Here is a 27952-nt window from a genome sequence, read left to right as displayed (position 1 = left end):
ATTGGAGAAATGGCTCCTTGCCCCAGTGATGGTTCTGGCTTTGTACCTTCCTCAGCAGGAAAGTATGCAGTTCTTATAAGAAGGGTCAAGGACCTGAGCTGCCCTTGGATTTGAAGGAACATGAGAAAGAAAGCAGCCCTCGCTTGCTTCTCATTCCCTTCAGAAGCTCACGTTACCTCCTGGCCACATTACACGCACAGAGAAGTTACACCATTTCTACTAGGAAAAGAAATCAGCCAGCTAACTCGAAAGGAACTTTAAACTATTTTTTGTTTAACTAATGCAGTCTTTTTATTTATTTTTACAAGGAAGAGACAGAGACCTGGATTTCAGCCATGTGGTAGTACGGAGGATAACACAGCAACAAACAGATGGCCCTACAAACAAAGCCATGCTTTAGAGATCCACAACCCCCCGCCCATCCCCCCTCACTCACATCTAGAAAGATGTTAAAGATCCTAATTTAATATTTTTACATTCTGGAGTCTTTGCCTGCTTTTCCAAATAATGCTGATGGTGGTTTACAGCATTAGTATTATTATTTTCTTAGAATTCCCATACAAGTCCCTGCCACAAAGAGCTTACAATCTAAGTGGGTAGCTGAGGCAATGGCAGATAAAGTGACTTTCCCAAGGTCACAAGGGAAGTGTGATTTGAACCCTGGTTTCTAGCCCACTCCTCCTCCCTTCATCAGGATGACAAAAAACATTTACAGCTGCACTGAGATGGAGAAGGGCTCCTACTTTTCCCCCCCAAAGAGAATGGAGGATAAATTCAAACGGCGAACAAAATTTTACTCCAGATCTATGCAAAAAGAGACTCGGGGGACGCCTGGGAGGGATTGTGAGAAAGCGGGTCTGGACTGTAGGTCCTTAGCAGCAAAGGATATCAAAGGAACTAACCTTGCTGGCTTTCCTCCAGCTCTCAGACACCCAATTTGTTTCCTTCCACTGGATGCACTGGAATGATTCAGCGTGCGAGGACGGGAACAGCAGTAAAGTTCTGCAGCCGAGCACACAAGAGATCACACAGCGCAAAGGACCGAGAAGCCATCCAGTCACGCAGCAGCCACAAGCAGCGACGGACTGCTTACAGAGAGACCACTGCAAAGAGCTGGCGACCGGACTTCTTCTAACTGGAAATAACTTTCCTGGAACACAAGGGAAAACAGGGAAGAGCAACTTTTAATATGGGAAGTTAAGACCTGAAGCCGCTGAACGAAAGACTGCTCCAGTACAGGACAGCGTGGAAGAAAAACGGAGCCAGCTTATCAAAATGCTGCTGCTCAAAGCCTGATTCACGATGGAAAAGAAGATCAGACTTGGAGAGAAACTTCTCCCAGGGCTGAATAATCCTGATCCCCTCCTCACTCACACGGAGAGCTCCTGGACTTGAGGAGTCTGCAGACACGTTAGAAAGGTAAGGTAAGGTATTTTGTTATCCAGGGGAAGAAGAGCAGGTACAGCCTCTCTATAGGGCTCTGCTAGGGTGTCAGGAGGTCACGTCAGGCTGGGACCAAGCCGTGCTTCTCCACTTGACCTCACTCCCCTAACTTTTCTGCAAGATCTAACAGGTCCCTGGGTGAATATTTCATCAACTGCTCGTTCTTGCGCCATCCGATTTCTGGGGTTTCCCATGGCAGCCATTGATGCTTTATTCCTAACAGTTCCCAACTCCAGGGCCAGGAAACTTAAAATAAAATTCCTTACACAGCATCAGCCAAGGCATGCTAGGGAGAAAACTGTATTTAGAGGGTCATTTCTTGTAGTGTTAGCCGAAAGGAAATTTGAGCACTAAATGTTCTCCACAATCTATGTATAGTGCGCTTTTGAACCTGAAATGATGAGTCCGCTCTTGTAACGCTGGTTAGGGCTCACGGGAGAACGCACGTAGGTGGTGTTCCCGCTCCCAGAACAAAGCAAACCCACCTTCACTTTCGTAAATCAAAATGTGATGCACTAAGCATGTTTCCATTTGTAGAGAGAAGCTGCTGGGACGCAGAGCAGTGACGGCAGGATTACCATCCCACGGACTTTCACAAAACCGTCGGATTCTACCCAGACATCCCTCTGGAAAACGCAAGACTGCTTCATGGGAGCATGACCGAGGGACTCCTGCAGCGGTGCCCGGGTGTGTAAGGCTTGTGCCCCCCCGCTCTCGCAACGACGAGCGAACGGATGCGTGTTTGGAAAGGTTTGGCAGGGGACCGGCCCTTCACCATCGTGGATGACTGGCTTATCCGCTGACCATGCTGCTGGTCATTGTCTGGAATTGCAGGGGAGCCGAGAGAAGCCACGCGCCCAGCCCCTCGCACCACAGCGCCCTCTCAGAGTACGCCGGGCAGAGCACCAGGATGCTGGGTCACCCGTCCGCAGCCAACGAGTCCCAGAGAGCAGCCTACCCAGAGACGGCCGAGAAAACATGGGAGGCGCTGCTGTTCCTGGTGGCGATCATCCCCACCATCGGGGGCAACATCCTGGTCATCCTGGCGGTGTCGCTGGAGAAAAAGCTGCAGAACGCCACCAACTACTTCTTGATGTCGCTGGCGGTGGCCGACCTTCTGGTTGGACTTTTCGTGATGCCCATTGCACTCCTCACCATCCTCTTCAGTAAGTAAACAATCTGTGCCTGACCCTCACAGGGCCCTCGGCACTTTCCTGCTTCTCCGAAATAAGTTTACTTTTAAATCAACGGCTTTTTAAAAAGTCCTGGCGTAGGGAATGGGAGGCCTGAAAGATCACAACCCAAAAGGAGAGTGGGCAGGGAAGTCAATTCTCAGAGCGATCAAACAGCCCCCAGCACAGGGGGGGGGGGGGAACCATCCCTTGCAGATTAGTAAGGCCAGGGCGCGCATCGGCCACGTGGCTCATTATTACGCACAGCACTGTGCCCCGCTCAAGGCATAGGATGCTCCGTCTGTACGTATACAGTGCTGGGCCTGTATCTGAAATGTACCATCCAAACGTTCTAATATTTGCATCTTTCGATCGCAGGGAAATCTCAAAGAGTTTTACATATTCGTTTTGGAAAAGAACTGAAAAGAAAGTCACAGAAAACAGTTTTGGTTTTTTTTTTATAATGAATGATGCCAGAGCGTTTCCCCTGAAACAGCACAAACAGATTTCCCTCAAAACATCTGCATCTTCACAACGAAAAGGATTTACGAGGCGTTATCTGCTCTCACCGTGTCCCCCGTGACATGCTCATCTGGAGCAGCAGCCGTGCTGTCCAGATCACCCCATGCAGGACTGGGAGGAGTGGAGGCAGTTTTCCGTAAATCTCTGCGCAGCTTCCGGTGTCACGCTTTGCACTGAACATAACGGTACAGAGCTCTGGAGAGAGAGCACGAGTCTCTGCAGATTCAGAGCCCCTTTACAGCTACCACAATAACAAGTTTGTGGTCCGTGAAGTGTCCATACTTGGCAAGACCCTTCAGATCTGAACAGGGGATGTCCCAGCACCATCTTAAACTCAGCATGGCCAAGTCAGAGCTCCTTATCTTTCCCCCAAGCCCATCTCCCCTCCTCCTCCTTTCTCTGTTTCTCTGGATAACACGGTCATCCTCCCGGTCCCCTCAGCCCTTAACCTAGGTGTCATCTTAGACTTCTCTCTCTCCTTCAATATCCATAGCCAAAACTCTGCTATAATGTGCCGGTTCTTTTTCTAACATCACCAAAATCCATCCCTTCCTATCTGAACACATTACCAGAATCCTTACCCACTCTCTCATCACCTTCCGCTTATTGCAATCTGCTCCTCACAGGGCTCCCGGCAAGACATCTCTCCCCCCTCAATCTATCCTAAATTCAGCTGCACAACTTATCTTTTGTCAAAGTTGTTGTGCTCACATAACCCCCCTCTTCTTAAATCACTGAACGGGCTCCCTATCCGCTCCCGCATACAGTTCAAGCTCCTCTTTCTCACCTACAAATGCCTTCACTCTGCAGCACCTCCCTGCCTCTCCTCTCTTATCTCTCCCTACACCCCTCCTCGTGCACTCTGCTCGTGGGATAAGTCACTCTCATCTCTGCCCTTCTCCTCTACCACCAATACCAAACTCCGTGCTTTCCAGCCGGCTGCACCGTGTGCTTGGAAGAGACGTCCTGGGCTGGTGCGCCCTGCTCCCTCTCTCACCAGGTTTAAATCCCACCTAAAGACCCACCTTTTTGATACTACTTTTAAATCTTAAGCCTGATTGTCCACCTTCAGCCTCAGTAACTAATTTTAACCATTGTCTTACTATGATGAAGCTCCCCAGGTCTCTTGATCACAGACTGTAAGCTCTATTGAGCAGGGACGGTCTCTTTTGTGTCGTTTGTACAGCACTGCGTACGACGAGTAGCACTACAGAAACGAGGAGGAGTAACTATGTCGTGTTTAGAAGCACAGAGAGTACCAGTAGCGCAGCCAGGCCCAGCTTTACACTCACGTCCCCACTGCTAAGGGTCCTCTGTGTCTCTTGGGCAGAGCCTTAAGGACCACCAACCGTTTCTATTAGCTCCTAGCCCACAGCTGTTGGACCCAGCCCACTAGGCAGGTTTCGGTTAGTCTGCTCTTTAATCTTCTAGCGTCAGGCTGCCCAGACTAACAGAAGAAAATACTTTCCTATGAAAGGAGTTCACAAATCTGCGTTTTGGCAGAAAAAGTGTCTACTTAATAGCAGAGCAGTAACGCGCTGGAATTTTCTAGATGAAGTAAAAGTTTTAAAAAAACAAATAAAAAGATTGACACCCAAACCGCTCCTACAGCCTACAGGATGGCACGACGAGCACTTTAATATCATCGAGGGGGGGCTTCCAGGTGAGAAGAGGAGCGTAACAGCAGCTGGGGTGCTACCCAGACAGGGCATCTGCCAAGCCCTGGCACCTCTTTATCTACCCCGAAAGAGGAATGTGCGGCTGCCCCACACCTGAGGCAGAGAAGAAAAGCCGCAGGCACGCACCGCCCCCGGGCCCCAGGCCACCCACAGAGACGCCGTCTCCCACTCCCTCAATAAAAGGCAGAGTGGCTCCCTTCCAGCATCCCAGAAGGCTCCCGCTCTCTACCTCCCACCTACTTCCCAGAGCAGGTCTCAATCAGAGGCTCTGGTAACCAAGGGCAAAGCATTTCAGGAATCCTTGTTTACCACCACCACCACCATCTTCCGTACGTACAACATGGCGCGTCGTGCCGGCTGCATCACGACTGCATTTACAAGCTAATGAAATGTCCTTCTCCCACGACTTCCCGGTCCACGCTCACGTCTCCTGTCTCACACTCAGGTTCCACCTTCCAGACCACGCACGCAGAAGGCAAAATACAACTTCAAACGCGGGAGACCTGTGCACGGTGCCAGCTGCCACCCCCCGATACCACCTTTATGGCAAGCTTATGGATGGACCATGTGGTCCTATTCTGCCATCATTTCTATGTGAAACAAATGAATTTCATGAGATTTTAAGATAGAAACCACTGTGAGCAGATCCAAACACACTGATTTTGCTAATCTCTAAACAGCTCACCTCCCCAAGCAGAAAAAAAAGGAAGCAATCTTTCTAAACTGGGGATTTCAGAGGAAAGTTTATATTGTGACCCACGAGAGGAGAGGGAAAAAGCTGCCAGCAGACACGTGGCACCTGAGAGTAGCGCAGGAGATCGGTAATCGGCAGAGTGCCTCACAAGCGCAGGGAAATTACCCCACGGCCAGGAGAAAGGCAAGCGGCTGGGGTCTGTCCTGCCCCAGGCTGTGAAGTGCAAACATTGCTCTTGTGAAAAGTAGGCTCGAGGATCTTTCTCCTAACTTGGTGGTGCATTAATCAGCCTGCTCTCTGCACAGGAGCACACAGGATAATGCCGTCCATCACACCAGGTACTCAATACACGCTCCCCTCATCACACCTTTACATTCGTTCCAGAAGGCAATTCTGGTTTTAGAAGACTCCTCCAAAATAATGTACGGATTTAAAAAAATAAATAAACATCTTCTCCAAAGTCCTAAGAATACTCATGCATGTGAAATAAAAAGGGAAAATGTCCCTCAGAGATGCTGCAATCTATTCCTCCTGGTTCTGAACAGCTTAAATCCCAAACTCCTGGTTTTGTTGCTTGCAAGCAAATACCTGGATCCTTGCAGCACTCTGCCTGGCCACTCTGAGGTCATTTAACCTGCTGTCCTTCAGGCCCCCCAGTGCTGCTCTGGGTCCATAAACTTCTCACCCTATGTTAATGAGAAGTGTCACAATTCAGGGACACTGCTCAGTATCCTAGAGTGCCCAAGTGAAGCCCCCGGGCCATAATCCTCACACTACTGACAGCTGAAGGGGCTTCAACTTAGAAAGCTTCTTGGAGATAAAGCTGATCTTGCATTGATCATTGCTGGTGAGAGAATATTAGCACTTACATAAAAACAGCTTGTAGTGTGCATGAAAAGAAAAGTCATTCATATGACCAGTCATTCATATGACCAGAAGCCATCCACAACCCAAACATGCAATGGTTCTCTGACACCCTACACCTTCATACGACATCAAGGCCAACCAGATCACCATACCTTGCAACAATACCTACTCCTACACCCAAACTATCCCACCTCGCTTCCACCAAACAACGCTCCATCTCCTTAGCTGGTCCCAAGCTATGGAACTCTATGCCCACCAGTCTACGCCTTGAAATCTGTCCAAAGAAATTTAGACAGAAACTTAAAACATGGCTTTTCACGCACGCCTACTCTTAATCTGCCATCCCAGTTCCTTTCCCCCACCCCCCACACCCCCCTCCTAATCCACTCTACCCTACACCCTGACTCCTTCCTCCCCCCCACCCCCATCCTTCCTCTTCCCTCCTTAACCTACCCTCCCCCCACTCCCTCGTCTTGTATATAGAACGTACATAATAGATTGTATATAGCATGTACATTACTCCTGCTTTTTGTAAATTAACCCTGTACTCCCCTCCCCTGTTCCCAGCATACTCATTAGCTCCAAGTTACTGCCCTGCCCCTTCCCCCTCCTCCCCCCCAGTTAAAATATCAGTTACAATGTAAAGCCCTGTTGGCTGATTTTGCTGTTGTCTGGAAACCGATGTGATGTCTCGTGCGAATGTCGGTATAGAAAAATGTTAAATAAATAAATAAATAAATAAATAAATAAATAAGGGAGCTGGGAAGAGATTTTAACAGAATAAGTCCAGAGATACAGGGCAGGTATGAGTTGCCAGCTGCCAGCCCTTATCTGGGGAGGGATTCACTCAAGGGCTCTGACAATTACAGCAAGCACTGCAGGACCCTGTCCCTCCACAGAACCACAGCACTGAATCCTATCCCTTCACATTCTTATGCTGTTAGTTACTAGGGATGTGCATTTGTTTTGGTTTGTTTTTTCATTTTCGTTTCAGCGTGCATTAAATAAAAAAAACAAACCAAAAATTAAATAAAAATGAAAATTTTCCGGATGCACATCCCTATTAATTACATCTAAATATAAGCACTCCAAATTTTCAAGTAATGTCACATAACAAGCTGACATGGCTTCATTGCTTAGAAAATATCAGACTACAGTTTGAGTCTATCCTAACAGGATGCCGTCTTGTGACCGACACACACATTTTCCACCGGTCTCCCCATGCAATCAGGCTGCTGCTAATTTCTCGGCCCGATAACGGCAGGTGGCCCTTTCGGTCCCTGCTGGCTGGCACATGATCCCAAGTACTTGGCCCACAGCTCGAAATTTAAACCTTCTATACTTTTCTTTCTTGGGCAGAAGGGAGGATTAGTGCAGTCAATTTCTGAACCACCCTCCCTGCTCTTCGCCTCCTGAGGTAAACACAAAGATGTGCTTTGCTGCCAGGCATGTCTTTCCAATGAATCAAAATGAGGAAGCAAAGTAGGGAAAAAAGGAAAATAGAAATTCTGTTGATAATGAAGTACGTTCACTACATGAGTACCCATGACAGGGCTTCAAGGTAGATCCAACAGCTTTCCGCCACCCTCAGTACGAAGACAAAATGAACTATGTTAGAGATGCCGGCACGAGACTCAAAGGAGATGAGAACGGAGGGGGCAGCTGCTCCCCAACTGAGAATGGCCCCAAGTTCCAATTGCATCTGTACCATCTTGTGACCTTGAGCAATTCACTTAACCCATCAGTGCTCCAAGTGTCCGAAACCTTTCTGGGAAAGATCCTGGGCACAGCAAACACTAAACTGCATGCGGTCTCATTATGTGGTGATGCTATTCATGCCCGAGCATGTGCTCAGCCTCCATCCTCACATGGATGGCTCTAGCTCACACACTTATTGTAAATAAATGCAGACTTTTCCCCCCAGAAATCTCATTTACGTACAGGCGAGCACAGAGCTATCTTTTTTAAATGCCAGAGGGTTGGACCCAGCTGGACACGGTTGCGGGGAGTGGAGGGGTAGGAGACAGGAGTGTGGTCACTTCAATTTGGGCACCATATACAAAGTTACCCTGTAATCACACGTCTCTTGCCATCAGGAGCGTGACTGGTACCACAGTCAAATGAATGGTAGTCTCCCCGACTATTAATACATCTGCTAAAAGAAGGGAGAATGAGGGAGAGCCTCGGCGATCTCTGGCACTGCTTCTCATGAATTTCAACGCATCTCCCATCAGTGTTAATAGGGAGCAGAATGTTAAGGGACTACGTGGAAAACTGCAGAGCCTGTCCAAGAACCTATCACCAGACCAGAGAAAGCAAAGCAAGGCCCAGACCCCCCTCTCATTAAACTAACCCACCAGGACAGAAATAGTGTGTGCACGCAATTTTAAAGGCATCCAAAAGGATCACCTCCCTGAACCGGGATTAGCTGTTAAAACAGCGATTTGTGAACAGGGGATCAGAGAGTTCTGAAAGAAAAATCTCCATTTGTTCACATCACATGGTTTGGCAGAACTGCTGTTCTGTGGCTGGGAATGAGCCCACCACAGGAAAAGCAAAGGATGGGACTGGGACCTACTGGCAGAGCCATGTGTGTGAGGCCTCTCTACAAGAACAAGAGGGGTGGGCAGCAGGGCAGGAGCGAGGGGCATCGGCAGAGCTGTGTGCTCATGCACACTTTCACGTGGGTCTCAGTACTGGAACAGAAAGGGACGATGCAGGGAAAGAGTGAGGTGAATTGGCAGAACTGCATACGAGAGCCTCAAAACCGGAATAACTGCGACTGCCACTTAACCTCAGATTTATCAGACATCCCTAAAATCTTTTGGTTTTGAGCCATCTTCAGTCAATTCTTATTTTTGCTTTATTATTAATGCAACTTTTTTTTTTTTTTTTTTAAATAGCAAAATATTCAGAAGGAAAGTTTCTGTAGCACTAATTATACACCTCTATAACCGAACCTTAAGGATTATTTTCTGTTTGACTCAAGAGCAAACGAGTAATGTTGTGTCAGGCTGACTTCAATATAACAGGGTGCCATAACCAGGCAACCTGAAGACGAAGGTTCAGGTGCAACCATGTGTGCCTCTTCCAGCAAGCCACGATGCTGTCCTGGTAACATCTAAGGGCTTCTGTGGGTCTTCAGCTCATAACCGGATAGTTCCACTTTAGGCTAAAAATTATGCTCTGCTGCTTCACGTTGGTATCAAACTGATCCTTGCAATGTTCACATTAGAATTTCATGTCCAGATTTTGGCCTTGATGCAATGAGGTGCACTGGGCTAGGCACACGGATTTTGTGCACAGACTATTTATTTACTTTATTTGCAAACGGTTTATGTACCACTCTTCTGTAAGAGAACAGAACGATTTACAAGTTCAAAACATACATAGTATATACATTTAAATAACACTACAATTGTGCGGACAAAACAATAAAACAACAAAAGTAAAAATATAAGAAACAGCTCAGAGGATAATTAATCCTTGAATGCCAGCTGGAAAAGCTGTGTCTTTAGATCTTTTTTAAATGTTTTGAAATCTATGCACATTCTTAACTGCTCTGGCATAGTATTCCAAAGCTTAGGACCTGCTATCAACGTTGCTCTTTCCTGAACCTCGGTAAGGTGAGCGCTGGGTACAGATGGTACGTTTAGGCGACCTTTATTTGCTGATTTTAGTGGTACGTGAAAATGAAGAGTCACTCCAAGCCAAACTGTATCGCTGTTAAAGTATTCTGTGGATTAATGTAAGCACCTTTGCCAGCGCAATGAACATAATACGGGTGTAATATGATCATATTTTCTTGTGCCTGATAGCATGCAGGCTGCGGTGTTCTGAAGCATTTGTAGAGACCTAAAAAGTAAAGATTTGTTCTATTCAGTGTTTGAGAAAATAAGAGTTTGAAGAACTAATGTGGAAGTCATCGTGTTCTAGCAACGCTTTTAGTCTTTTGAGAATCTGTATTTTATAACATCCTTGTTTACTGATAGAGCATATGTGGTTGGTCAAGGAAAGCCTTTTATCTGCGTTAACTCCTAGATCGCGAGCAGATGTCCTCATAGTAAATGTTTTAGAATCAAAACTGAATGTCTGTGGTTGTTCAGAAGTAGGTTCTCTCGTCAAAAGAATTATTTTGGGTTTCTCAGTGTTTAGGAGAGCTGCTTATGAGCTAACTATGTCTGAATTGCAATCAGGTAAATATGTAGACATTTAAGGGTGTGAAAAAAAGTATTAATTGGGATCTAAAATGGTACATCATCTGCAAATATACGAAAATTAAGGCCAAGTCCCACCAGGAACGTGCACCATGGTAGTATACATATCGCTGAAAGAACAGAGCCCTGAGGGATGCCAGTTTTTACTGGCATCGAAGAGGAATAATTATCATTGATTTTTATCTGAAATGCTCAGTCATTTAGGTAAGATCTTCACCATTCCCAAGCAGTCCTACAAATGCTGATTTCACTTCATCTTAGTAAAAGAATGTTGTGCTCAGTTGTGTTGAAAGCCGCCGTTAGTTTCTGCTCCAAACTCTGAGTGAACAAGGAGTTTGCAGCACAAAAACATCTGTGCACAAATTAGCACTCCTCCATCTGAATTCCATGTTAATGACAGCCGATGCAGGAAGGCACGCAGGCCGAAGTTACTTGGGCTAAGGATAATCTATGGGACTCAACCTGCAGGTCGTGGTGCAAATTTAATGTGAACAAGTGCAAGGGGATGCATGAAAGGAAAAATAACCCATGCTATAATTACACAATGTTAGGTTCCATATTAGGTGCTACAACCCAAGAAAGAGATCTAGTTGTCATAGTGGATAACACATTGAAATCGTCGGTTCAGTGTGCTGCGGCAGTCAAAAAAGCAAACAGAATGTTGGGAATTATTAGAAAGGGAATGGTGAATAAAACGGAAAATATCATAATGCCTCTGTATCGCTCCATGGTGAGACCGCACCTTGAATACTGTGTACAATTCTGGTCGCCGCATCTCAAAAAAGATATAATTGCGATGGAGAAGGTACGGAGAAGGCCAACCAAAATGATAAAGGGGATGGAACAGCTCCCCTATGAGGAAAGACTAAAGAGGTTAGGACTTTTCAGCTTGGAGAAGAGACGGCTGAGGGGGGATATGATAGAGGTGTTTAAAATCATGAGAGGTCTAGAACGGGTAGATGTGAATCGGTTATTTACTCTTTCAGATAATAGAAGGACTAGGGGGCACTGCATGAAGTTAGCATGTGGCACATTTAAAACCCATCGGAGAAAATTCGTTTTCACTCAACGCACAATTAAGCTCTGGAATTTGTTGCCAGAGGATGTGGTTAGTGCAGTTAGTGTAGCTGGGTTCAAAAAAGATTTGGATAAGTTCTTGGAGGAGAAGTCCATTAATGGCTATTAATCAAGTTTACTTAGGGAATAGCCACTGCTATTAATTGCATCAGTAGCATGGGATCTTCTTAGTGTTTGGATACTTGCCAGGTACTTGTGACTTGGATTGGCCTCTGTTGGAAACAGGATGCTGGGCTTGATGGACTCTTGGTCTGACCCAGCATGGCAATTTCTTATGTTCTTAATCAAGTATTCTGCACATGATATGTTTTATGCATAGAGAATATGCTTTGAATACAAATTGTTTTTTGTCCCCATAAATCTTGTCTTATGCACAGAAGACACTATTTGTGCACACAAAACATTTTCCTTGCAGAAAATATGATTTAGGTGCATAAATTGTATTTTTTTGCGAGTTAAGCGCAGCTTCTGTGCACATTATCAAGTTACTGTGCTTTTTAATCTCATTTTTTACAAGAGAAGGAAAGATCTTAAAGAAAACCTGCTGCCCTCTGCAAGAAAGCTGAAACAAAGACGGAAGTTCACCTTTCAGTATGACAATGACCCGAAATGCACAGGCAAAGCTAAACTAGAGTGGCTAAGGAATAAAAAGGTAAATGTCCTGCAGTGGCCCAATAGGAATTCTGAGGCATGGCTTGAAGACTGCTACACTCCAACACTCCTCAGGGAGCCTGCAGAGCTTGACTAGTTTTGTAAAAAAAGAACGAGCAAACATTGACAAATCTAGATGTGCAAAGCTCAGATTCACAACAGTAACTGTTACAAAGGGACTTTGTCTGAAAATCCAGATATACACAGTGTCCACCATCTCACAATTATCCATATATAATATGAAATATAATAGTAGTATTATATGACATTCACCCAGTCAATATTATATGATATTATATATATATTATATATATCAATATATTATATTATATATTATATGACAGACAATATTGGGATAAATGAAATCTCCCATTATATTGATTCCCCAAATTTGTTAGCTTCCTAATTTCTCTGTTAGCATTTTATCATGTCTGTTCATTCTAGCCAGACAAACACTATAGCCCCCCCATCACACATGGAACTTCTATCCATAGGAAATTCCACAGTGCATTTGGTTTCCTGCAGGATCTTTATCCTGTTTGACTCTGTGCTATCCTTAACACATAACACTCCCAACCCCCTACCAATTTGATCCATCATATCTCATGAGCATAGCTTGAATTCCTTCAGGTTTTCTGTTGCAGAACCTGTAAATGGAGCCTACTCTGAAGAGAGAATGTGGAATGCCACAAGGATCGCTGTTGGGACCGGTCCTGTTCAATATTTTTATGAGCAACAATGCGGAAGGGATAGAAGGTAAAGTTTGTCTTTTTGCGGACGACACTAAGATCTGCAACAGAGTGGACACGTCAGAAGGAATTGAGATGTGATTTATGGAAGCTTGAACTGTGGTTGAAGATATGGCAGCTGGGATTCAATGCCAAGAAGAGTAGTCTCATTTATCTGGAGTGTGGAAACTCAAAAGAGCTATATGTGATGAGGGATGAAGGGCCGCTGTGCATGGAGCAGGAGAGGGACCTTGGGGATAATAGTGTCTGGTGATCTGAAGACAGCAAAGCAATGTGACAAGGTGATAGCTAAAGGCAGAAGAATGCTGGGCTGCATAGAGAGAGGAATGACCAGTAAGAAAAGGGAAGTGATAATCCCCTTGTACAGGTCCTTGGGGAGGCCTCACCTGGAGGATTGTTTTCATTTCTAGAGCCCGTATCTCAAAAGGAACAGAGACAGGGTGAAGGCGGTCCAGAGAAGAGCGACCAAAATGGTGGAAAGGCTGAAGGATGTGAATATGTCCACCCTGGAGAAGAGGAGGTGCAGGGGAGATATGATACAGACCTTCAGATAACTGAGAGGTTTTAATGGTGCACATTCGACAAGCCACCACTATTGGAAAGAAATCAGTAGAATCAGAGATCATGAAATGAAACTCCAGGGAGGAAGACTCAGAACCATCAGGAAATATTTGTTCACAGAGAGGGTGGGGGATGCCTGGAATGCCCTTCCTGAGGAAGTGGTGAAGACAAAAACGGTGAAAGAATTCAAAGGGGCATGGGATAAACACTGTGGATCCCCTAAAGGCTAGAGGACGGAAATAAAGAAAAGAGTGCAAGGGGGTAACTTGCTGGTGCAGCAATTATTATCCTTAACCAATAAGCCTTCATACTGTTGATGCATCTCCCTTAGTGGTCTCTACTTTAGCGGCAGGGGAAAAAGAGGAAAAGGGGAATTAGATTCAAACAGCAACCAACAAGGACATCGAATTTCACTGTCTGGAAAAACAAATAAGCATGGGGGGGGGGGGGGGGGGGAGGGGGACTTGCTGAGGCAGCTGTTACTACCTTTAACCAATAAGCCTTAAACTTGTGATGTCCAACACTGCTTTCTGCTTCAACAGCAAGAGGTAACAGGGAATTGGACTTAGACAGCAACCAACAAGGGTCCTGACTTTGACGGTTTGGGAAACTAAGTATGGGGATGACTTGTATGGCGCAGCAAATGCTACCATTATGGGGGAGACCTGTATGGTGCGACTGATGCTACCATAAGCTTGCTGGGCAGACTGCATGGACCATTTGGTCCTTTTCTGCCATCATTTCTATGTTTCTTCTCAACTGCTTCCATCTTAATGTCCTTATAAAGGTCTGGCCTAAAGACTAATCACAGTACTCAAAGTGGGCTTTCACTAGGAACCTACCCAATGGTCATATTACCTCTTTGTTCCTGCTGTAATGCCCTTCTTATACACCTGAGCATACTCGGTTTTCTCTGTTGTATTATTACTCAGACTGGCAACCTTCAGGGAGTAATTTTCTTATCTGGCAGTTTCTAGTTCTTGGTCTTCTAATGGATAATTGACTAATTGATTTCTGCCCTCCATCAGCAGAGATTTGCACTTTTCTCAGGTTCCTTTTCCACCCACTACTGTGTTTACCCAGTCACAGATTGGGTCATTTATGAACAGGTATTATTATTCCCTCCCATGCCTATATAATGTCCTTCAAAGACAATGAAAAGAACTTGGGGGTCCCCCACTGGTCACTTTTACCTTCACCGAGTAGATTCCACTGACCATCAGTCTCTGCTTAATTGGTTGCTCATTCAACAACTTTCTACCCCATTTCCCATACTGGCTATTTTGTCTAACCAGTCTTATATGTGGAACATTGTCAAACGTTGTACTGAGGTCCAGGAAACCACATTGCATGGCTCCTCCTTAAATCACTTGTGTGTCACCTTTAAAATATGATTTTTTTTTTTTTAATTAAATCCAAACCCACTTCCTTCTTGAAATATGTAAGGATATACGGTAGTTAGCCAAGTCAGAAAATGGACATGCTTGCTGAGGTGCAGATCTTCTGCAACTTGCATCTGTTTTACCAAAAGTCCAAATATCAACTGACGAGTGGTCAAACTCAGTTCCCCTGCTGATCCCTGCCATTCATGGTATCTATTGCCTTCTCTATCTCAGTCCAATCATCTATGACACAGATATAAGCACAACCCCTCCTCATAATGCTGAGACTAAGTAACCTAGAAATCTATAATTATAAAGCTCCTATTCAATTACTTCTACACAAGAAACAACGTGCAGAGGAGAGAGGCTCTCAGGCTCTGTAAAAGGTCACATTATCAAGGCAATGCTAGGATGCCAGATTGTCTCTCTGTGTTACCAATCTCGGCAATCAAAGCACTGAAAATAGACCCAGAGCATTTACCCATCCAAGCATGAAAGATATAGGTAGGTATGTAGAGAGAAATCCCCTCTCCAGCCAGTCACTGAAAGGAGCATACATGTGAGTGTGGCCACTGGACCTGTCATTGTGCTGAGGCCAGTACAAACGGACCAGTAAAACATGCAGACTCCTCACAAGCAATGGGCAGGTGATTGAAAACAACTCCAAAATTATTGCCAGCTGTCAGCACGGTCATCAGTTAAAATGGATGCATACATGGTTCTCATCATTTGCACCTCAGAGGACAGGATGAAGCTAAGTACCTCTATCCTGGACCTGAATAATTAACAAAAGTTCTACAATTCAATTTAAGGGAGCCCAAAAATAAGGACAAGTGCAATAATGCGATTTACTCTCATATGCCTACACACTACCCCAATTCTGGGAACCCTCCTTCAGATGAGCTTTAATGATTTGTAAGAACTTTAAACCGGAAACAAATAGTAATGCCCCTGGGCCTGTTTCCACCATGTCAAGGGTTTTTCTTACTAGCTGAATAGATCAGGTAAGAGATGCATCCCAAACTGCTTGTTTTATACTCATCCCTACTCAGTACAAAACACTTCTGAAGAGAGGGTCCAAGAGCACAATCCCCCTGACACACAACTGGAAAGCACAAAAGGCCATTTGCACACTCATCAATGATGTTTTTAGATTTGTCTGCATGAAAAAACTTTCAGCAAAACACCTCCCAGCTTTTGGGCAATGGCTGAACTCAACCAAGCGATGAAAGAACATTAAAACCACAGCAAACAGCGATGTTACTTAAGCAGCTTCAACCAGTGTAAAATACTGTGGCAAAACTTATTTCTGGAACAAAAAAAAAAAAGACTTGCCGGAATCTTGTTTCCCTTCTGTTGGCAGACCTGCGGCATACAGAATTAAGTTTAAAATACTTCCTTTGGGGTTTACATAAGGTGTGTCCACAGTATTTAACTGATCACTTACTGTCTTATAAACCAGCGTAAACTCTTCGTTCATCACAGCAAACCTTCTTAGGGTTTGGTCTCCTGTGGTTCCACGGCTGAAATCTACCCGCTGCACTGCTTTCAGTCATATGGTCCCCCCCTTTACCATGCAACAGTTTGCCTTTAAGTATTAGGCGAGAAAATCATGTTGATGTTTCACAAGGTCTAAAAGGTGTGGCTCTTCTTCCAGGTCTCTGGATGTGATCGGGATCACTTTGCATTCTTTTACTGTTACCGAGTTTCTTCCATTAGATGAAATGGTCAATTGCACTGCTGCAATACAATTTAATTTCTTCATTTTGCATTGGCATCTGTATTTATTAATCTTTTTTTTTTTATATTTATTATTTTATTTTGACTTCTGCTCTTAGTAGAATTTTGGTTTTTTTTCTGACGTATTGATTTATGTTTTATTTAGATTTGTGTCTTAGTAAGCTATTTTATATTATTTATTTATTTATTTATTTAAAATTTTTATATACCGGCATTCATGTTGCAAACACATCATGCCGGTTTACATATAACAGGGGTGTACAGTAAACAATTCAATAACCTATTTGTGTAGAAGGAAGCAGTTACAAATAACAAGGTAATAGAACTGGGAGGAGAGAAGAAAAGAAAGAGAATATTATGTGCCTAATCTTCTTTTATGATTTAATAGTATTGACTATTGGTATTCATATGTAGGAATTTATTTCCCTTGAATACTGTATCTTGCTGCTATCATTACTGTTCTATTAGTTATTTACATTTTTAAACTTGTAAACCATTGAGAGTATTATAGAACTATACTTAAAGAATAAATAAAAGATACAGAAATTGACAAGTTCCAAGATCCAGACGCGTCCTTAATGAGAAATGTAATATGCTCTATATAAATCCTGGAGTGTTTAGCCAATCCCATCGTCTCGACAATGACCTGAGCTTTATAAAGAAGCCTTATATCAGAGAGAAGTGTATCCATCAGCTATGATGTGCTCTAGGAAGAGGGCTCTCTCAGCATGGAATCACACTGGATGTGTTCTTGGAGGAGAAGTCCATTACCTGCTATTAAGTTCACTTAGAGAATAGCCACTGCCATTAGCAATGGTTACATGGAATAGACTTAGTTTTTGGGTACTTGCCAGGTTCTTATGGCCTGGATTGGCCACTGTTGGAAACAGGATGCTGGGCTTGATGGACCCTTGGTCTGACCCAGTATGGCATTTTCTTATGTGTGAATCAATCTTGCATTGGGCCCTAGGACTACAGCTGTTTAAAAGGAGGAGTGCTCGTTCTAACCACACTGGGCATGGGTTTATTTAGCAGCGCCATGAAAGACACAGCTGCTCCATGGCTTGGCATAGACTACAAAAATAAACTCTTTCTACTTCCCTGACATGCACAAAAGTAGACAGCAGCAGTATGCATCCAGCTTGAAGAAAGTCACACATGGATTAAGTTGGCCCAATAAAAAGGTACCACCTACAGCTTATTTGTTGAGCTTTGTTTCTATTTCTCCAACACTAATCCATCAGAAAACCGAGGTCAGCAGCCTGAAAGGAGCCAACGATCCTCAAGTGATTAAAAGCTGCAGCAGCATAGGGTCAAAACGTTCCCTGGCAGCAGAAGGTGAAAGGGTAGGAAAAAACCGTAAACAAACAAGAGGGCCTGTGTGGGAAATGAAGGTGCTGATCTGGCGCTTGTGAGAGAAGGCGGATAGCTCTCTCCGAAACCTTAGCAGTATCAACGCAAGGACCCATTCCCACCAGCTGAAACACACTCCTGGCAGCTTTGACAGTGCTCCGCAATCACCGAACTGAAAAGGCGGCTTCTCCTGTTTAACCAGGCCATGGGTGCTAAACCTCAGGACAGGCGAGGAAGCGGTTTTAGAAGACCTGCCTATGGGCATATCTATGGGCTCTCCCTTGGGCCATCAGAGGGTGAATGAAGACCAGTCCATTTCAAGACTCTGTCTTTAGACTAGTGCACAGCTTTCTCATTCAGCTTTCAATTTCTTCATCTGTGTTGGGATCTTTGAAAAGATCCTCAAAAAAATCTCTAGTGCTGCCAATCTGCAATTCCCTTTAAGAATACACAGAAAGAACCTGAAGCAATTCAATGTAGCAAGAGATACCCGTGGCCTCTCTCAAAATGTACTGAGATCCAGGAGTTGTTCTGGTACCGGCAGAGCCGGAGCCGACAGGGATAACTATGCTCCATGTTATCAGGCCCATTTTGGCACCTTAGAAGCATCACTCTGTGCAGTTCTTAAGGTTTCATGATGTTCTTTTGAGCTGGAAGAAAAAGCATATTTCTGACTTGAAAGTTATTTAATGAAAATGTTTTTGAAGTCTCAGTAGAGATAATAGTTATGAAACCCCCAATTAAAAGGAACTGCAGAAGAAAGTCCGCTGCAGTTGCACATCTGCCTATTTTATTAATGCAAGGGATTGTCACTGCAGGATGACCTACGACACAAAATGCAGCTTTGCTGCTTACCCCACGGCAGACGCACTCGTCTTATAGTCAAATCTGCTTAGATGAACACACACAGTTCTTTGGTGTGCATGGGGAAGTGAAGGAAAAAAAGACTATAGACGAGTGATTGCATGCAACGCCCTGAATATTAGTGTATTATTATCCAGATCCACATTTCCAGCGGAATCCTTTCCATGTTTTATATATACCGTATAACAGAAACTCGGTTTCAGGAAGCAAAGGGGATTAATGACTCTCTATTAGCCATGCCAAAGGTTACAGTATTTCAGCAGCCCACTGTTGGAAACAAGAAAGGTAGGAGAGGAATAATGGCTAGCGATAGCATCAAGGAAGATGTCTCACTGCATTTGAATGAAGCCGAGGTGACTGCGTTTTAGATCTTTGTTGATTTGGGTGGATTTTAATTTATATGTGGATCACTGTGACTCAAGAGAAAGCTTTAATTTCTTTGGAGTTTACATCATCCTTGGGTTATGTTCACAAAGGTTATAGACCTTGGTTTTCAGCCTAAGGGGAGAGATGAGTGGCCTTATGAGGAGCACATGCTCACTTCCCTAGTCCCATTAAATGTCTTTTAGATCAGGTTCCTTCAAGAGAGGTAGATGGGGATGGAGAGGTTTTAAGAATGCTTTGTGCTATAGAGGCCTTGTATTCACAGTGTGTTTTGGCAAAAATGGGGTCTTCAGACAGCCAAATGCAAAATAGTTCTGTGGGGTACACGATTGGTGTATGGAATAATGAATTACAGAATGCTCTAGAAGTGATGGTCCCGATGGTTCTCAGGGCAATTACATATTCAGAAACAGCTAAGGAATAGGTTACAAAGGAAATGCCAGAAATGGCCCACTGATGAACACTGACAGCAAAGGAAGCATCAGGCATCTTGTTATAAGCAAATGATTAAAAAACTAAAAAGCGGTATTTAAAAAAAAATAAAAAAAAACCAAAAAAACTTGATGATCGTTGTTCCAAGTAGTGAGATCTTTACTGAAACCTTCCTGTGAACAAGAAATTAGGGCTGAGGCATATAATCTAAGCAGTATTTTGGGGAGAAGGTAGAGAGGATTTGGTATTAGGTGAAAGGTGAAGAATTGTTTATGGAAGAAAGGATGGTGGGGATAGTTGGAAATAAGGAAAGGTGAGAAGAGATGTGAATTGGGCCTAACAGCTTTTCAGAAGGTGGGAAAAGAAGAGCTTGAGAATGCACTTCTCCACAAGTAGCTCGATCAGCCCTTTAGACCCGTATCTAATTGTGTTGATAAAGGCATCATGAGCAGAGTTGAAAAAGATGCTTCTTTAGCAGAGGGCGTTTTACCTCAAGATCTGAAGCAGTCCATGATTCGACCTCAAGTTAAGAAAGTTGATTTAGACTCAGATGAGCACCAGTGACCATCAGAAGGTATTGGTTTGATTTAGCAGCTAAGACGGAGAGATCAAAATCCTAGATTTCAAAAACACAAATGTTGAATTTGAGGAGTAATTAGACGACTGGGTAAACTGGAACCACATTAAAAGGAGCTAAGGTAAAGGCAACAAATCTTTATGTAAGAAAAGTGAATAAAAGTAAGAGGAAAAGAAAACATGATAAGGTTCTCCGAAGAGGTGGCTGGAAAAATAAAGGCAAAACAATAGGCATTCAAAAAGTACAAAAACTCAACAAGAGGAACACAAGGGAGAATATCTGGTGAAGTTAAAAGAGAAGAGGAAAGAAATCAGGGTGGCAAAAGCTCGAGTGGAAGAAAGAACTACCAGAGAAGTAACGAGAGGTGGCAAGACAGATACATCAGAAAGAGAAGGAAGACTAGAGGTGGTATTAAACATAGAAACATAGAAATGACGACAGAAAAGGACCAAATGGTCCATCCAGTCTGCCCAGCAAACTTATAGTAGTTTCTTCTGCACCATGCAGGTTACCCTCATGCTTATCTGTTTCCCAGACCATAAATGTCAGGGCCCCTCATTGGTTGCTGTTTGAATTCAATTCCCCTTTTCCCCCTGCTGTTGAAGCAGAGAGTAAGACTGATAGGAGGCAAGGGTCATTTTGTGGAGAAAGATAAGGAAAAAGCAGAAATATTACATCAATACTTCAGCTTTATGTTCACCAAAGACGTCCTTGGAGGAAGACTGCTGGTGGCAGACAAGAGTACGGATGGGAATGGCGTAGATAAATCCCATTTGGGTGGAACTAGCAAACAAAGTGAACAAGGCTATGGGGCCTGATGAGATACATCCCAGGATACTAAGGGAGTTCAGAGAGGTTCTGGCAGTCCACTGAAAGACCTGTTCAATAAATCCTTAGAAATAGGAGCGGTGCCAGAAGACTGGAAGGTGGCGGTGGTGGTCCCTCCTCACAAACGTGGGAACAGATAAGAGGTTGGAAACTAAAGGCCGGTAAGTCTTACTCAGTGGTGGGAAAATTAATGGAAATGCTGCTGAAGGAAAGGACTGTCAACTATCTACAATCCAATTGGTTGCAGGATCAGAGGCAACATGGTTTTACCAGAGGAATGTCGTGTCAAACGACTTTGATTGATTTTTTGATTGGGCAATTAGAGAATTGGATCAAGGAAGAGCATTTATGTGATTTATCTAGATTTTCAGCAAAGCCTTCGATACTGTCCCACACAGAAGGCTCATGAACAAAATAAGAAGCCTGGGAGTGCGTCACAGACAGCAAGTGGTGGTAAATGGAAACTATTCAAGAGGTTTCCTCAAGGACTGGTTCTGGGGCCAGTTTTGTTCAATATCTTTGTGAGTAACATAGAAAAATAGTTAGAAGAAAAGGTTTGTCTTTTTGCAGATGACATTAAGATCTGCAACAGACTGGACACACGTGAAGGAATGGAGAGAATGAAATGTGACCTAAGAAAGCTTGAGAAGTGGTCAAAGGTTTGGCAGCTGGGATTCAATGCCAAGAATTGCAGAAATGCAAAGGAGCTATATGTGATGGTGGGCAAGAGACTGATGTGCATGGACCAGGAAAGAAACCCTGGGGTGATAGTGTTGGATGATCTGAAAGCAGTAAAGCAATGTGAAAAGGTGGTGGCTAAAGCCAGAAGAATGCAGGGCTGATTTCCAAGGCATAATCGGCAGGAAAAAGGAGGTGATACTGTCCCTGTACAACTCATTGGGGAGACCTCATCTGGAGTACTGGGTTCAGACCATATCTTTAGGATAGACCCAGGAAACAAGAAGGTAGGCGATCTTAAAAAGCCATTAGGAAAACAAAAGAGGATTAGATGCCCAAGTCTTTTTCAATCTTTATTGCAATGGAGACGTATTTAAAAATGTTGCCCGACTCAGGCCGTGTTTCTATCACGGATTGTTTTAAATGAGATTGTTTTTAAGCTCAATGCTACATTAATGGTCCTAAGTTTCAATGAGAGTTCAAGCCCCTGAGGCAGCCATCACACGGGCGGCGAAACTCGGCCTGAGTCGGGTAACATTTTTAAATACGTCTCCACTGCAATAAAGATTGAAAAAGACTTGGGCATCTAATCCTCTTGTTTTCCATATCTTTAGGATAGACACAGGATCAAAGTGGTCCAAAGAAAGACAATGAAAATGGTGTGCAGTCTGCATCAAAAGCCATATGAGACTGAAGGATTTAAATATGCATACCCTGGAAGACAGAAGGGACAGATATTTAAGAACTTGAAGATTATAAACGATGCCTAGGAAATGAGCCTTTTCCAAGGAAAGGAAAGCTGTAGAACCTGATGTCATAATATGACACTCCAAGGGGGTTAAACTCAAGAACAACGTCAGGAAATATTTCTTCATGGAAAGAAGGGTGGTGGATACATGGAATGACCTCCCAGTAGAGGTGGTTAAGACAAGCACCGGAATGGAATTCAAGAGAGCTTGGGATAAGAGGATCCCTAGAGGCTAAAGGTTAGAAATGAAGATAAGGGATCACCTGCACAGAGCAGCAGATACTATTAACAGACTACAACAAGTAATTAAAAGAATAAAGTTGCCGGGCAGACTGAATGGTTCACTTGGGGTTTTTCTGTCTTTGTTTACTGTCAAGCCGATTCAGTAAAAAACACAGGAGAACAGGTGCTCCGTGTTGATCGCCTTCTCTCCCGAAGCGTGCCCAGCCACCTCTCCTGGGTGCATGATTCTATATTTAAAATGAGGGGTCACGCTAAAAGGAGGCTCTAGGGATGATTATGCCTTGGCCCAGGAGACGTGGCTCTGTCAGCGGGTTCCGGAAACAGATGCTCAATTTTAGGAGCATCGGTTTTTGAACCTGCTAACAGCGATCAGTTAGGGAAACAGAAGCTGGTAAAATTGAGCATCTGTTCTCCTACCCGGACAGCACATTATTATTATTATTATTTTTTTTTTTTTTTACATTTTTGGTTCCTCTGATTTACTATCGCTAGGATATTAAGTTGGAGGGTGTACAGAAAAGCAGTATTTTCTGCTTTTCTGTACACTTTTCCGGGTTGCTCATAAATTTATGAGCGTAAAATGTGCAGATTGGATGCACATTTTACTTTTTGAATTAGGGGTGACTAATAGCTTCATCAACGTCCATTTGCATATGATGAGCACTATTAGTTTTCAGGGGGGTTTGGCTGCACGTTTTCGAGGCACTAAACCCCTTACAGCATAAGGAGTTATAGACACCCATCGAAAACACATGGCCAAACTCGATAAACAGTGCATACAGCCAAGCACACTTTACAGAACCGACCTGTATGTTACTATGATCCAGCTATAATGTAGCTCATTATTGTCTGGAATCCTGGCTTCCATTTTTAACCAAGAATACAGAGAAACAGATACTCTCCAAGGTTCAAGATTATTTGGAGGAAGACAAACCGGGTGGATCCATTCCAGTTCAGTTTTGGAACGCATATGGCACAGAGACCATACTTATGACATTGTTGGATAATCCAAGTGAGGAACGAGAGAGTGAAAATGATAGTTTGATATCCAACTTGCTCCATACTTAGCATTAAATATAGTAGAGCATGGATTTGTGTTACATCATTTGCAAGTGCTGGGGTTCAGGACTACAGTTTTAGGTTGGATTTCCTCCTTCCTTACTGCGAGAACTCAGAGGGTTATGATAGGCAACTGTAACTCTAGTGTTTGGGAGTGAAATCAGGCATCCCACAAGAGTATCATCTCTCCAACTTTATTTCGTTTGTATTTGGTCCCCCTCAGGTCAGTTGATAAGGTATTTTGATATCAAGCATTTTTTGTACATTGATAACCTTCAAGTTTATGTGCCACTGGGGCCAGACCAATGTATGTTTGTCAGCGATCAGTAAAGGGTTATGTTTGAATACAATGAAAACTGAAGGGTTAAGCTCAGGAGTAATCTAAGAAATATTTCTTTACAGAGAGGGTGGTGGATATGTGGAATAGCCTCCCAGTGGAGGAGACAAAAATAGTATCTGAATTCAAGAAAGCATGGGATAAACACAAGGGATCTCTAAGGGAGTGGTAGGGATTGTAAAGCTAAATTAGTTGGGTGGATAGGCAGAGTAGATAGGCCATACAATCTTTTTCTGCCATCACATTTCTATGCTTCTAGGTTTTATGGGTGAGGAAAGCTGGTTTACAGAAACCAGAGAGGCTGAATATGGGATATTAGCCAGATAGCACAGTGACTAGTTGTTAGGAACTTGGTGTCCCAACAATGATAACACAGCTCAAATTAATTTGTAAATCCTGTTTCATGCAACTCAGAATAATTAACCAAGCACATTAATTTTTTTTTAAAAGGAAGGTGTTCATAAGATTGTGAAAACTTTGATGTTGACTAGATTGGAGTACTATAATAGCTTATTGGTAGGACTTTGTAAAAAGGATAGCGTTGTTTCCAGTTAATTCAAAATGCAGCAGCCCAGACGGTTACTAGGACAAAATATGGGCTTACTATTTCACCAGCTCCCAGTATTTTATGGTTTTATGTTTGGCTTTTAAATGTGTGAGGCACAGGGGGACCTTATATTAAAGATTGCATAGGGCTTTATGAGCAGAGAGGGAGTCTGTGGTCTTCTCAGGGTGGGTATCTTGTTATTACATCACTAAAGGATGCATATTTGGTGTCTACTTGAGAGAGGGCAATTAGATTTATTGGGCTAAAATTGGGGAATGGGTTTACACTGAAGCTGAGGAACTGCCAAGATAAGCTAAAATTCCATAAAGGTTAAAGCAAGTTGTTTTTTTTTAAATGTCATTTCTAAAAACAGAATTTCTCTCTTCACTGATTTTGTCATTTGAATTGCTTGACTGCCAATTGATGTTTAGTAATGCTGCTCCTCACTCAGGGATTTCTGATTAATCTAAGCAAGTAAAAAATGCCGATTCTTTGCACAAGACTCTGCTGTGCTGCCTTTAATACAAAAGACCATGGCGTGAGGTGCAGCAGTTCAGGTTGACTTTACAGTACTAATCAAGTCCATGTAAGACTCCCAGGACAGCAGTCCTGTAGTGAAAGATGCGCTAGCGTATCGCTGAAAGTAATGAAGCCCATTGGGCATTTAGAGTGGCAGAGGAATGATTATTCCCCTTTGGTGAGGTTGGGATGCTAAGAACCATGCCTTAGAACTGGTAAAAAGTGCCTTCAAGATATACCAACTGCTTCTCACATGCACCTTCACATCAGAGCTTCCTGAAACTGATTATTAGCGGATTGGACTGGTCCATATTTTTAGACTAAAGGTGGTTCTTCAAGGTCAGTTTTCTTTTGATTGCTTAAACTCTGTCTCTAAGACCATTGGTATAAGAAGCACAAACGGGAGTGTCAGATCTGGCTGAAACGTACACAGTGTGAGAAATCGCACACACTCACAGGATCAAGAAAATCCCGGGAAGCCTGAAATCTTGGAAACGGATGACAAAGCAGGTTTCTGCCACTTGTGGCCTGTGTAGTTCATTTGGCAGAGTCTGGGAGAAGATGAGCATTAAGAACAAAGTTTTCCGGGCATAATAGAGAGTCACATATCTACAATACACAAACACTAAGATCAGTTTCACAGAAAGCATTCACACCTGCACTCTTTAGTATTAAGACAATTTACTGAAGATTTCGCAAAACGTTTTTCTTCTTTGAGGATACATCCAGCCCTGGATAATCAGATCGGTGTACTCTTCAAATCGCTAACGCAAGTAGTACTTTTTCCAACAAGAAGAAAAAAAAAAAAAAAAAAGATTAAAATGTCATTTTACAAAAATGAGTCTCACAAAATACATGACTAAAAAAAAAAAATAATTTAGTGCCATCTTGTTTTATTGCTGGTTCTCTTCCAGAGAAATTTCTTAACCTGAATGACCTTCATGCTATTACTTTACTTTATTGAACACAAATGGCTTGTTAAGATGATCAGTGGGCTTAGGAAAAGTCTGGGAAAAAGTTTCATTACAGGTCACACTGCTGACTCAAGAAAAATATTCAGGGAACCTTAACCAGAGAACATCAGCTCAGGAAGACACTGAGGATCTTTGCTCACAGCTAAAGCCACCTCTGCTGTGAAGATCTTCTCTTACTGGGGTGTACGATGGGGAGGAAGATATGGTCCAAACACTAGAAGAAAGCTGAACGTAGGAAAAGGGGTCGCCAGTAATGATGAAAACGTTAAACATGATTCTGGAAAGATTCCTCACATTTCTTACTTCCCAAATGTACTTTGTGATTGCTCCAAATCCTGCAGTAGTCAGAAATGATGTAATGGGGGTAGAAAGCATGGGATCAGCATTCAGAAATGCATATTTAAAGGCCATGTGGTTAGCAGGAAATCTCAGTCATCTAATGGCCAGATATAGGCAGCCCGCACAGCACGTTGGAGGTCCCCGACCAAGGTCCGACACTGTAATGACGGAGCTGGATGGGCACTCCCTGCAAATGAAGGCTTACGGGACTACAATCCCAGCAAAGGCTGCTTCTGACCAAGCTGGAAACTGCCAGAAAGGGGAAGGGGAAGGGGAAAAAAAAAAAAAAACAGAGGCTCCCACTTACGCAATTATTTTCAGCTGCATTCATTGAGGTGCACGAACTTAACTGGGAAATGGTATTCCAAAACTAACAAACCGGACAGGCTATTTAATCCTAGGCACACAACACTAGTACAGCAAATCCCCAAGTGACATCTACACCTAGCCCAGAGCTGGCCGGCTGACGACAGGAATCTGCACTTCACGACCGGCTTGGCTTGCTTCACACACAGACATGGGAGCTCACAGCTCCCTCGATAACCCAATCAGATTTGGGAACCTGAAGCCCTAGTCCAACAAGCTTTGTGCTAAAGATAGCAGAACCAGCTTCCTGCCTTGAAATGCACAGAGAGGACAGCAGAGAGCCCTGTGACCATACCGTTTCCCTCTTCTTTCTTTCAGATAGCGAATGGCCTCTTCACAACAGTCTCTGCTCCATCTGGTTGTTTCTCGACATCCTCTTCTCAACAGCTTCCATCATGCACCTCTGTGCAATCTCCTTGGATCGCTACGTTGCCATAAAGAAGCCGATCCAGGCCAGCCAATTCAACTCGAGAGCCAAAACGGTCATAAAAATTGCTATAGTATGGCTCATCTCAATAGGTAAGTGCAAGGTACCTATCGCACGGCTCCAAAAACACTGAAAACGTGATGAAGGGGCTAGAAATCCTGACGCAAAAGATGCTCGCTAAGCAAGGAACCTCCTTCCTCGCTTCTTTCGCTCCCCTCAGTTTTGATGCCTTATTTGCCCCCTTGCTGTTGCTGTCCAAACTCGCTTGGCACTGTAGTTCACATTGAACAAGTAGATCTGGGGATAGGCGCCAACCAGAGGGGCATTCAGGATAACCCCCACAATGAACCTTGCACGAGACGTACGTGCACGCAAGCAGCGCGTGCAAATGCGCCGTCCGGGAAACCTGACCGAACCGCAGCACTCGAGAACCGGAGCTGCCTACTCCTGGTACATAAATCGGGGAAATCGTCAATCTGATGATGATTCAATGCATTCACTCTACACTACCGAGGTATAAAAA

The 27952-nt window shown here is 43.7% G+C and overlaps 2 protein-coding genes across 2 annotated transcripts in view; one reads left to right on the top strand and one right to left on the bottom strand.

Moving 5' to 3' along the window:
* The window catches only part of PSMD1 (proteasome 26S subunit, non-ATPase 1), a 244400-nt gene that overhangs the window by 138463 nt on the left and 77985 nt on the right, over positions 1-27952 (bottom strand).
* Positions 814-27952, top strand: part of HTR2B (5-hydroxytryptamine receptor 2B) — a 38558-nt gene continuing 11419 nt past the window's right edge. Inside the window, exons 1-3 of the mRNA XM_029614981.1 lie at positions 814-1419; positions 1981-2609; positions 27321-27521. Coding sequence (XP_029470841.1) covers positions 2249-2609; positions 27321-27521 — 562 coding nt within the window. The 5' untranslated portion in view covers positions 814-1419; positions 1981-2248. The remainder of the gene's footprint in view (positions 1420-1980; positions 2610-27320; positions 27522-27952) is intronic.

This window comes from Rhinatrema bivittatum, chromosome 9, assembly GCF_901001135.1.
Source record: "Rhinatrema bivittatum chromosome 9, aRhiBiv1.1, whole genome shotgun sequence".
Lineage (NCBI taxonomy): Eukaryota > Metazoa > Chordata > Amphibia > Gymnophiona > Rhinatrematidae > Rhinatrema > Rhinatrema bivittatum.
This window is presented reverse-complemented; position numbering and strand designations above follow the sequence as displayed.